The 12399-nt window shown below is 39.9% G+C and overlaps 1 protein-coding gene across 2 annotated transcripts in view; it reads right to left on the bottom strand.

Moving 5' to 3' along the window:
- LOC124038280 (glutamate receptor ionotropic, delta-1-like) overlaps window positions 1-12399 on the bottom strand; it is a 446412-nt gene that overhangs the window by 28870 nt on the left and 405143 nt on the right. For both annotated transcript variants that reach the window (XM_046353943.1, XM_046353944.1), the window contains exon 12: window positions 1821-1959. In XM_046353943.1, the coding sequence (XP_046209899.1) occupies window positions 1821-1959 (139 nt within the window). The remainder of the gene's footprint in view (window positions 1-1820; window positions 1960-12399) is intronic.

Below are 12399 nucleotides of genomic sequence, written 5' to 3'. Positions count from 1 at the left end.
AGGCATGGTGATTACGCTCTCTGATGTTTAAATAAAGAATGATAAGTAATTATCACACCAGTTTATTACATTTAGTTTATGGAATGATTCAAGAAAGCAAATGTTGGCTGATGGCGCAAACAGCATTTATCGATTAAATCTTTCCTGCCACTTACACACATTAACACTTTGATTTACACACGCACATATGAACGCATGCATGTACACACACCCTTTTCCTTTTTTCTAGAGTCTTGATTTGGCCCCAAGACAATACAGATATATCTTCTGTAATTTTCTCCTTCCTCTGTGTCATTTCCACTCTAAACAGCTACAGCTGAAGTCGGAAGTTTACATACACCTTAGCCAAATACATTTAAACTCAGTTTCACAATTCCTGACATTTAATCCTAGACATTTAATCCTAAAAACTCATTGTCTTCGGTCAAGTAGGATCACCACTTTATTTTAAGAATGTGAAATGTCAAAATAATGGTATAGAATGATTTATTTCAGTTTTTATTTCTTTCATCACATTCCCAGTGAATCAGAAGTTTACATAAACAATTTAAAGGCAATGTTGAGTTAACTTGGGTCAAACCTTTTTGGGTAGCCTTCCACAAGCTTCCCACAAAAAGTTGAGTGAATTTTGGCCCATTCCTCCTGACAGAGCTGGTGTAACCGAGTCAGGTAGGTAGGCCTCCTTGCTCGCAAACACTTTTTCAATTCTGCCCACAAATGTTCTATAAGATTGAGGTCAGGGCTTTGTGATGGCCACTCCAATACCTTGACTTTGTTTTCCTTAAGCCATTTTGCCACAACTTTGGAAGTATGCTTGGGATCATTGTCCATTTGGAAGACCCATTTGCGACCAAGCTTTAACTTCCTGACTGATGTCTTGAGATGTTGCTTCAATCAACATTGAAGGTAGGCCTTGAAAAACAACCACCTCCAATTGACTCAAATTATGTCATTGAGCCTATCAGAAGCTTCTAAAGCCATGACATAATTTTATGGAATTTTCCAAGCTGTTTAAAGGCACAGTCAAATTAGTGTATGTAAACTTGTATGTAAACCCACTGGAATTGTGATACAGTGAATAAGTGAAATAATCTGTCTCAACAATTGTTGGAAAAATTACTTGTCATACACAAAGCAGATGTCCTAACTGATTTGCCGAAACTATAGTTTAACAAGTGTGGAGTGGTTGAAAAACAGTTTTAATGACTCCAACCTAACTGTACATAAACTATGGACTTCAACTGTATACAGAGACATAATAATTGTGTCTGAGCAGTAGAAAGATGTTGTCTACAAATATTATATTTTTGTACTAATGGGCACAGTGTTTGGGGGTACAGATGATTGAACAATAAGCCGTGATATAAAGGATCTAGGTGCTATTTAGCATTCTCCCCAGTAACCAACATGTTCTATTTAGACAGGAGTGTGCTAAATTGGATTTATTAACAAATAACATTTGGACTGAGGAGGGAAATCTTCTTTTAATGAGTGGGTTAGGAATTACAATTGTCTGTCAGTGTGTGTGAATCACACTTGGTCCATATTTATGGGCTTGTATAAGAGAGATAACATGTCAACAGCCTGCCCAACTTGAGTTTATTGGTAGGTCTAATTTTGCCTAAATGGGTGAGATCTAACCCACAAAGACAAAAAAACATCAGGAAATTGGCAGTGCAGGTCAATGCTGGAAAAAGTAAGACATACCAGTATCCTTGCCAGTTGAAGACACTTACCAACAGAAAATCACCACATCATTCAATGAGTCTTAAAGATAGAAGGATACACTGTACAACAGGGTTGATAAGTTGATAACGTACCGCACAGCGTTGTCCATGCGGGATACCGTGAGGTAGGCTGCCAGGTTGGCCGTGTAGGAGGAACACACAATGAGGGTGAAAAGCCACCAGCTGCCCATGACGATACGTAGAGCCACAGAACCCAGGATGGAGTCTCCCCCTAGAAACACAAGATAAGTTAGTATGTATTGTATGAAGTCTTGAACAATATTATGTGGATTTGATTCATTATTTGTGATATCACAACTTATTGCACCATTACTCTGTCGGTTTTGTTTTAGCCTGTTGATCCTAACGAGCTGGTAGATTTTTTTTATAATGGAATTGTATTTTTCAGGACCTCTAAATTATTCTGCTCTCTCTCGCCTATCTCTGTATCATAGCACTTCATCGTACTCTTTCTAACTGTCTCTGTCAATTTCGGTCTCTCTTTTTAACCCTCTTTATATCAAATGCTTTTCCTCTCATTCCCTCTCCCTCACATTACCACAGTTTGCCCAGGCAGCTAGCTGGCTCTCTCTTCCTGTAGCAGAAGTCTAAGCACTCTGTCTCCATACATGGCCTAAATTCACAGAAAGCGGACGAGGAAATGTCAATGTGAATTATCATTTTGAAGAGTAAAGCCACAAAAATGTCATCTGAGAGATTCAGGTTGTGAGAAAAAAGCATACATTTGTCTCCAAGTGTCACTATCAATGATGTACCCTTAGGACCTTTTCAAAAAAGAAAAATAAGAAAACAGAGTAATATTGTGTTCATGCGGCACTAATACCAAGGTCAAGAGGTTCTAGAAGATTTTTTCAGAGAGGTGTTTGTGGAAAATCTAAATGCCATAGGGTTATATAAAATATATATATATACAGTGGGGCTAAAAAGTATTTAGTCAGCCACCAATTGTGCAAGTTCTCCCACTTAAAAAGATGAGAGAGGCCTATTTTCCATTTGCAAATAAATTCATAAACAAATCCTACAATGTGATTTTCTGGATTTTCTTTTCTCATTTTGTTTGTCATAGTTGAAGTGTACCTATGATGAACATTACAGGCCTCTCTCATCATTTTAAGTGGGAGAACTTGAACAATTGGTGGCTGACTAAATACTTTTTGCCCCACTGTATATACAATGAGTAGGTGTCCAAACTTTTGACTGGTACTTTGTGTGTGTGTGTGTGTATATATATATATATATATATATATATATATATATATATATATATATATATATATATATACACAGTACCAGTCAAAGGTTTGCACACACCTACTCATTCCAGGGTTTTTATTAATTTGTTCTATTTTCTGCATTGTAGAATAATAGTGAAGACATCAAAACTATGAAATGACATATATGGAACCATGCAGTAATAAAAAAAGTGTTAAACACATCCAAATAAATGTTATATTCTTAAAAGTAGCCACCCTTTGCCTTGGTAACAGCTTTGCACACTCTTGGCATTCTCTCAATGAGCTTCATGAGGTAGTCACCTGGAATGCATTTAATGCATTGGTATTCGGGTTGCGAAGGGTCGGAAACGTTCCAGTAAATTTCCTGAATTTTTCTTTTTTTGTGCGATACACAAGGCAATTCAAGGTCTTGTGGCATATTTTGGTTAAACTATCCCGAATTCAATGGAATTGCAACTCTCTGCATGCACAGTACATTCTTCCATCACATGTGCAGCGCACACACTTCTCCGGATATTTTGGAGGCATTTCTGAACATGGCGCCAATGTAAACCGAGATTTGTGGATATAAATATGCACATTATCGAACAAAACATAAATGTATTGTGTAACATAATGTCCTATGAGTGTCATCTGATGAAGATTATCAAAGGTTAGTGATTCGTTTTATCTCTATTTCTGCTTTTTTGGCTGGGAAAATGGCTGCGTGTTTTTTTTATTTGGTGGGGATCTAACATAAATATATGTTGTGTTTTTGCTGTAAAACATTTAAAAAATTGGACACGATGGGTAGATTAACAAAATGTGTATCTTTCACTTGCTGTATTGGACTTGTTAATGTGTGAAAGATAAATATTTAAAAAATATATATTTGAATTTCCCCGCGCTGCCTTTTCAGCAGAATGTTGGGTGGGGGGGGGGGGGGGTAACAGCAGAGAAAACCTCCTAAATTATATTTTTTTAATTAGAACTTCGACGACTTCTCCTAGAGTGGCGCCAACATCAAAAAAGCGAAAAATCGCCTTTATTTCCATGAAAGCTGTACACAACCAGGGTACGAAGATTGTCTCAGGGTCATTTTGGACCCGGCAGTTATAAAATAATTTCCACCCCAATGAGAATTTGAGATTGTGTGCTACTGATTGAACTCAGACAAAACTAAAATTGTCTTGTGCATGTGCAGCATCTCCCCTCCAAGTTCACAGACAATATTTAAAAATTCAGACAAAATAAAAATGTCATGAAAGCATTGTTCACTAATGAGGAATGCAGGCAGAGGCAATACAGGTGCTGCAGATGACAGTCCCCCTGGTTCTCTCTTTGCCAAAGCAATGAGTGGACGTTTCAGTGCCCAACAGGTTGTAGATCAGATTTTTTTCAGATGTCCAGGAGGAACTAGAGAACAATTATTTAGAAGAGGAGGTATCTGAAGAAGAAGATGGAGAAGAAGAAAGAAAGAAATCCACACATTTTTGTCAAAGAACAGCAAAATAACATGGTCCTTGTCACCATATGACAACCAGGGCAGGATGGCAGCATAAAATATCAATAGGATGACCCCAGGGCGCACAAGACATGAAGTTGCCCATGGCTAGGAGATTGCCTCAACATTCTACATGTTCATCACACCAGCCATCGAAAAAAATCATCCTGGAGATGACAAATGTGGAGAGTTTCCGTAAATATGGAAAAAACTGGAAAAGGATGGATGAGATTGACCTGCGTGCCTACATAGGGCTGCTAATCTTAGCGGTGTGTATAGGTCCCGAGGTGAGGTTACATGTACTCTCTGGGATCCAGAGAGAGGAATGGGGATTTCAGTGTCACGATGCAACTGAAAGTCTTTCTCAGGAATGTTACGATTGGATAACCATGAGTCAAGACCTGTAAGACACGTGAAAGACAAACTGACGGCCATAAGAGAGGTCTGGGAGAAGTTGGTGGAGCATCTGCTATACCTCTACAACCCAGGGCCTGAAGTAACAGTGGATGAGCAACTGGTTCCATTCAGAGGTACATTTTTATTGTCATATCTGTAATGTAAGTGATTTTCACTGTTCATTTTATGTGTTGCTGTAATATCATTGATTTATGTGTTTTTTTCTGTGGCACTGATACTAATTACTGGAAGTAATCTCCTTTGTTAAAAGGTCGCTGTCCTTTCTGGCAGTATATGCCCAGCAAGCCAGCAAAGTACAGCATCAAGAAATGGGTGGCCTGTTACGCGCAATCCAGCTACACTTGGAAGATGCAAGTCTACACAGGAAAGCTGGCCAGTGGAGGCCCGGAGAAGAACCAGGGGATGCGGGTTGTGCTTGATGTGACAGATGGAACCCCACTCTAGTTTCTTACCTCTCGAAGAGGAACATGAATGTGGTCCTCCTGAGCAAACTGCACAAAACAGTTGAGATCAGTGATCATGAGGACAGGAAGCCAGCCATCATCCTGGACGACAACCACAACAAAAGAGGTGTGGACAACCTGGACAAGGTGATTGGAACATACAGCTGCAGGAGGATGACTGTCCGTTAGCCCCTGGTCATCTTCCATTACATCATTGATGTGTCCTCATACAATTCCTTCGTGATATGGAACAAGATCAACCCTACCTGGATGCCTGATAAGCGGAACAAGGGGAGGGTGTTCCTGGCGCAGCTGGGAAAGGAACTTGTAACCCCACACATTCAAAGAAGGGAGTGCCTCCCCCACACAGCAGCCTCTGTAGCACTTTGAAAGCTGTTCAGGGGGCTGAATCTTGTCCTCATCCACCTGAGGCTGCAGCTGAGGCAGGCAACAGGAGGAGATGCCAATTCTGCCCCCCAAAGAAGGACTGTAAAACAATACTATGGTTGATGATATTACTAGTTTATCTAGCGTGTCCTGCGTTGCATATAATCGATGCGATGCGGTGCGCATTCGCGAAAAAGGACTGTCGTTGCTCCAACATATACCTTAAACATCAATGCCTTTCTTAAAATCAATACACAAGTATATATTTTTAAACCTGCATATTTAGTTAATATTGCCTGTTAACTTGAATTTCTTTGTGTCACTTCTCTTGCAACAGAGTCAGGGTATATGCAGCAGTTTGGGCCCCCTGGCTCGTTGCGGACTGTGTGAAAACTATTTCTTCCTAACAAAGACAGCCAACTTCGCCAAACGGTGGATGATTTAACAAAAGCGCATTTGCGAAAAAAGCACAATCGTTGCACGACTGCACCTAACCATAAGCGTCAATGCCTTTCACCAGTTGGTACTAGGGGACAGTATTTTCATTTTTGGAAAAAACGTTCCTGTTTTAAACGTGATATTATTTTCAGGACTAGATGCTAGAATATGCATATAATTGACAGCTTTGGATAGATAACACTCTAACGTTTCCAAAACTGTAAAGATATTGTCTGTGAGTATAACAGAACTGATGTTGCAGGCGAAAGCCTGAGAAAAATCCAATCCGGAAGTGCCCCAGGTTTTGAAAGCGCTGTGTTCCAAAGAGTCCCTATTCAGCTGTGAATGTGCCATCAACGAGCTTACGCTTTCTACGTATTCCCCAAGGTGTCTACAGCATTGTGACGTAGTTTTGAGCATTTCTGTTGAAGAATAGCCGTAGGGGGCCACATTGCGTAAGTGGTCACATGGTGGCTCCGAGAGAGATTCTCGCGTAAAATACAGAGGTAGCCATTACTCCAATCGGTGCTACTGAAAAATGAATTGCCCCAACGCATATATTATCGAATAGATATTAGAAAAACACCTTGAGGATTGATTATAAACAATGTTTGCCATGTTTCTGACGATATTATGTAGCTAATTTGGAATATTTTTCGGCGTGGTGGTGACCGCAATTTCCGGGCGATTTCTCAGCCAAACGTGAAGAACAAACAGAGCTATTTCGCATACAAAAATAATCTTTTGGGAAAAAAACTTTGGCTATCTGCCTGGGAGTCTCGTGAGTGAAAATATCCGAAGTTCATGAAAGGTAAACGATTCAATTTGATTGCTTTTCTGATTTTCGTGACAAGTTTGCCTGCTGCTAGCAATGCTAGCAATGCATAATGCTATGCTAGTCTATGATAAACTTACACAAATGCTTGTCTAGCATTGGCTGTAAAGCATATTTTGAAAAGCTGAGATGACAGGGTGATTAACAAAAGGCTAAGCTGTGTTCCAATATATTTCACTTGTGATTTTCATGAATAGGAAGATTTTCTAGGAAGATTTATGTCTGTTGCGTTATGCTAATTAGTGTCAGGCGATGATACTGCTTTACTCATTTCGTATGTATTCTATGCTACAGTTATTTAGTCAATGCCACTCCGACATTGCTCGCCCTAATATTTATATTAGGGATGCACGATATATCGGTGAACATATCGGAATAGGCCAATATTGGCTAAAAATGCCAAAATAGGTATCGGCTGATGTCTAGTTTAATGCCCCGATGTGCAAAGACGTGCATACTTATATAACATAGGTACATGACGTAATGGCGTCACGTAAAAGTTTGCGCTATACGTGCAACACAGCATTCCTAAACTAGCCCACAATGTCTGCTGTGTGGATCGAGCAGTCATTTGAAAGAGTAACACAATTTCTGCGAAACAACTAAAAGGCTAAATCTTTTAAAGCCAAAATAATGGAATTCATTGCCCTTGACATTCAACCGTTCTCTGTCGTAGGTGATGTTTGCTTTTGCCGACTGGTCAAACACTGGTACACACTACCAAGTACACTATTTTTCAGATGTTGCCCTAATGGAGTTACTGCTATTAGCTTCATGACATACATACTATGGAATGTCGTTTAATTTTTTAATTATAACTTTATTTAACCAGGCAAGTCAGTTAAGAACACATTCTTATTTTCAATGATGACCTGGGAACAGTGGGTTAACTGCCTGTTCAGGGGCAGAACGACAGATTTGTACCTTGTCAGCTCAGGGGTTTGAACTCGCAACCTTCTGGTTACTAGTCCAACGCTCTAACCACTAGGCTACCCTGCCGCCCCGTTTAGGTCTTAGCTTGTCAAAAAAGATACAGTAGCACTGTTAAACAAGAAACATCCGGCAATGAACGATGTATTTACAATACCACATTGGTAATGAAGCATAATTTGTTTGACCAACTTCTGGGGTAGTTAGCTTTAGCTTGGTACTCTGGATAAGAGCGTCTGCTAAATGACTTAAATGTAATGTAAATGTACCTAGCTAGCACCAATACAACCAGCCTGAAAACAATGACTAGTAGAAACTGCAGTAATGTTCATTATTCTTAGCAATGATTTATGAATCCCTGTGAGTAAGTATTAGCTAGGTTGCCACTTGTTGTTCACCTACTGAAATTGAACTTCGGTTCATGAAAATAAATAGCTAGCCTGCTACTTAACCCTGTTGCCCACAGCTAATATTATAAGCAGTCAGCTAGCTTCATCTGGTTAGTGAGGCTCGACCGCACTGGGTTATACATTGTGAAGCTAGCCACAATAAGGATTAGGCACAATCGTGAAATTTGCGATGTGCTTTCAAAATAAACGTATGCAATTGACAGTAATGCAAATTAATACAAATAGTATAGTTATGCCATACTTGTATTTTGAAGGCTAACCACAAAGTCCACTGTTGTGGCTAATCTTTATTGTGGCTAGCTTCACATAGATGGGTCTGACCACCCTTAATCAAATAATAACTGTGTTAGGCTTATTTTAGATGGCACCTAGCTATATAGTTAGCTAGTTAATGATAGCTACTAAAACAGATGTGTTATTTAACATGTATCTTTTTTGACATGCAAAGACTCAAACAGCGTTCCATAGAAATCCTGGTTGAGAATGAAACGACTGATCAAATGAACAATGAAACAGCACAGCAAGTAGGTGAAATAAATAAGTTTTGATTATGTTTTACTGGAAATGGGGACATACGTAAATGACAACAAAATAATTTTTGGGTCAGTGTGGTGTGTGTTTGTAACCTTTATTTAACTAGACAAGTCAGTTAAGAACAAATTCTTATTTACTATGACGGCCCGGATGACGCTGGGACAATTGTGCGCCGCACTATGGGACTCCCAATCACGGCCGGAATGTGATACAGCCTGGATTCGAACCAGGGACTGAGATGCAGTGCCTTAGATCGCTGTGTCCATGTGTGTGTGTTAACTATTTACCTGTACTAGAATGCTTAAAAGGCCACTAAAATTGTAAATATCGGTTATCGGTATTGGGTTTTTTGTCAAGGAAAATAACGGTATTGGCCCAAAAAATGTAATATCTGTGCATCACTAATTTATATATTTCTTAATTCCATTTTCTTTTTAGATTTGTGTGTATTATTAGATATTGGGAGGATCGACGCTGGAGACGAGAAGCAGGTACAGGGAGAACATTTAATAAACAACCGACATGAAAAAGGACAGAAACAGCATCTGGTCAGGGGGAAAATAACGACATCAATGCTGACACAAGGAACAAAGTGAGGAGCAGATAAATAAAGTGGGGGTAATCAACAAAGTAATGGTGAGTTCAGGTGAGTCCAATGTTGCACAGCTGTGCGTAATGATGGTGACGTGTGCATAATGAAGGGCAGAGAGGGAGAGCGAGAGCAGGGGTGACAGATCGAGCAAGGAACACAAATATTTCGCTACACCTGCAATAACATCTGCAAAATGTGACCAATAAAATTTGATTGCTATTATAAACTGGTTACAAACGCTATTATAACAGTAAAAATACATGTTTTGTCATACCAGTGGTATACGGTCTGAAATACCTTGGCTTTCAGCATATCATCATTCAGGGCTCAAACCACCCAGTTTATAATTCACACCGAGGCTTTGTGGTTATGGAGAGGGAGTGTTGGAAAGATCTTTGAAATGGATGTAAATTAAACTGACTTGACTTTTTGTCTAATGAAAAGTAAATGTGTCTCTTTGTCTATGTAAGAGACATTTGGGAAACTGAATGTACTGAACGCAAGCTTGCAGCGGAAATACCAAAACATTCTACAGATGAGCGAACCAGTGGATTCAGAGGAAATATTTCTTATTGGAGAGAACTCCTTTTGACTCTGATCCTGGCTCAGCTGACATGCCGGTAAGTGAAATCGGAAAGCTGATCAAGCTGTCATGTGACCGAATGCTCCAGACAAAGCATTCATGGGTCACTAGGGAGGAGTTTTGGTTCCTGACTCAAAGGGAATACCCTGCAGTCTCCCCCCGAGCATTAAAACCCATGGTACCCTTCACCAGCTCATATCTGTGTGAAGCTGGATTCAGTGCTCCCGTCTACATTAAAACCAAATATCGATCCAGGTTGGATGTGACAACAGATATGAGGAGCTAACTGTCGACCATGCCTCCTGACTTTGAGACGCTCCGACGTGACACTCGTCAAGCACATGCATCTCACTAGTGGTGGTGAAATAAGAGGCATTATGTCAGACTAATTTGCACTTGACTGTAACTCCATATTAAAAGTATGTGATGTTGAGTTGAGAACTCTATTAGAAATACTGTTAGAATGTTTTGCAATTGACTGCCATAGCCCCGAATAAACAAGTTAACATTAGCTGTTAATTACATACTTTTTTTACACTTGGTTGGGGTCGCAATAATTTTCAGATATCAAATTGGGGTCGTGGGCCAAAGTCTTTTGGAAACCTCTGATGTACACCTTCTCACAATCATCCACAGTGGCTGTCATAATTACCAACACATTTACGTCATCCTCCAAAGATGTGAAAAGGTCAACAAGTGAAAATAAAAAAGTGAGGATTCCTAAAACGTGGTGGGGCTTTGGCTTAAAAAGGCTCGAGATCACTTTCGCAGTCAAAAAGCAAGCTGAGATCTACTGTTCAGATTATTATTTTTTACATTACCCTCACAACAATTTTGTAGGAATGAGGTTTGGGCAGTAGGCCTAATACATTATCACAGCATATTGGCTATATGATTGGCCTGCCAATATTGTTAATCAGACAATATTATATTTCACTAAGCGAGCTTTGATAACAAAATAGATCAGTTGGGTTAGCGCTTTCTTTTTCTTTTTTACTGGACTGATGGTACCTGCATCTGATGGTCAAGGAGGTCAAATCACGACGTCAGTAATCTTCAGGTTGAAAAGTCGGAGCTCTAGAAAGATGCCAGAGTTTCCTACTTGGAATTCCGAGTTGGATGACCAATCAAAACAATTTTTCCCAACCGTCTCTCACTGTCCCTGCTCTTTCCTTCCTTTCCTCCGGTGAGACTGACCAGAGAGAGGGGACACCGTCTTCCACCTGATGGCGAAACTCAAGTCGCACTGCATCTGCCTCATGCACAAATTCATGTTGTTCCTCTGACCAGAAAAAAGTTAAATATTCCTTAATATTAAAATCGACATGAGTTTCTAATAATAATAAAACGCAGGGCTATACTTGGCTATACTTGGATACTTGGCTACTCAGTCATTGCAGCTGCAGCCCGAGCGGAAGTATGGAGAAGTGCGTTTTGTAATAGTGTAGAATAAAAACAGTGACAGTGCTGAATATAAACCTAAACATGAACTCACTCATAAAAACAGCAGCTCTTTGCTGTATTTGTTGACAGTCTCTCTTTAAAGTGATTAAATCTTATGTATTAAACTTGGCTGTGCCAGGGTCATGGAAGCTCTGTAGCCACGGTGATTTGAGCTATCCGATTGGGCAGCTCAGTAGGTACGCTGGATTTAGTCACAGATTTGGGTAGGCGTTGTTTCACGGGAACACTTTGCTTACCCGGTGCGCAGGACTTTTGAATCAAGTGCACCTACCGGCAGCAGCTCAAAGCGATTTTAAAAAAGGAGCACAAACCTTGATCGTTCATTGGCTTTTCTACAGAAATATTTAGTGATTTAGGAATGCCTTGAAGATCGACCAGTCGATCGCGATGAACAGTTGGCGACCACTGTGCTAGACACTGTTGAGGGTTTAACAGTGGTTGCTGAAGTAGTCATTTATTCACAAGTGAGATGCATAGATCCGGACCAGACTCAAAAACCTGATATTCTTTGGGTCAAAGGCACCTTTAAAACACTAGAGTGGGAAATGGGCTCCATTCTTCACATGAAAAAACTCTGCTACCTGTATGTGTGGCATTTAATAGGGACAAAACAAAAGTATTTTCTATTGTTTTTATGTCTGATTATACACGGACTCTTTCCATAAATTACCATGTGAATCCAGGTGAAAGCTATTGTTGATGTCACTTGTTAAATCCACTTCAATCGGTGTAGATGAAGGGGAGGAGACATGTTAAAGAAGGATTTTTACATTTTCAAATCCTTTAAAACATGGAATGTGTATGTGTGCCATTCAGAGGGTGAATGGACAAGACAAAATATTGAAGTGCCTTTGAACAGGGTATGGTAGTAGGTGCCAGGCGTAACGGTTTGTGTCAGGA

This window comes from Oncorhynchus gorbuscha, linkage group LG06 (assembly GCF_021184085.1).
Source record: "Oncorhynchus gorbuscha isolate QuinsamMale2020 ecotype Even-year linkage group LG06, OgorEven_v1.0, whole genome shotgun sequence".
Classification (NCBI taxonomy): Eukaryota; Metazoa; Chordata; class Actinopteri; order Salmoniformes; family Salmonidae; genus Oncorhynchus; species Oncorhynchus gorbuscha.
This window is presented reverse-complemented; position numbering and strand designations above follow the sequence as displayed.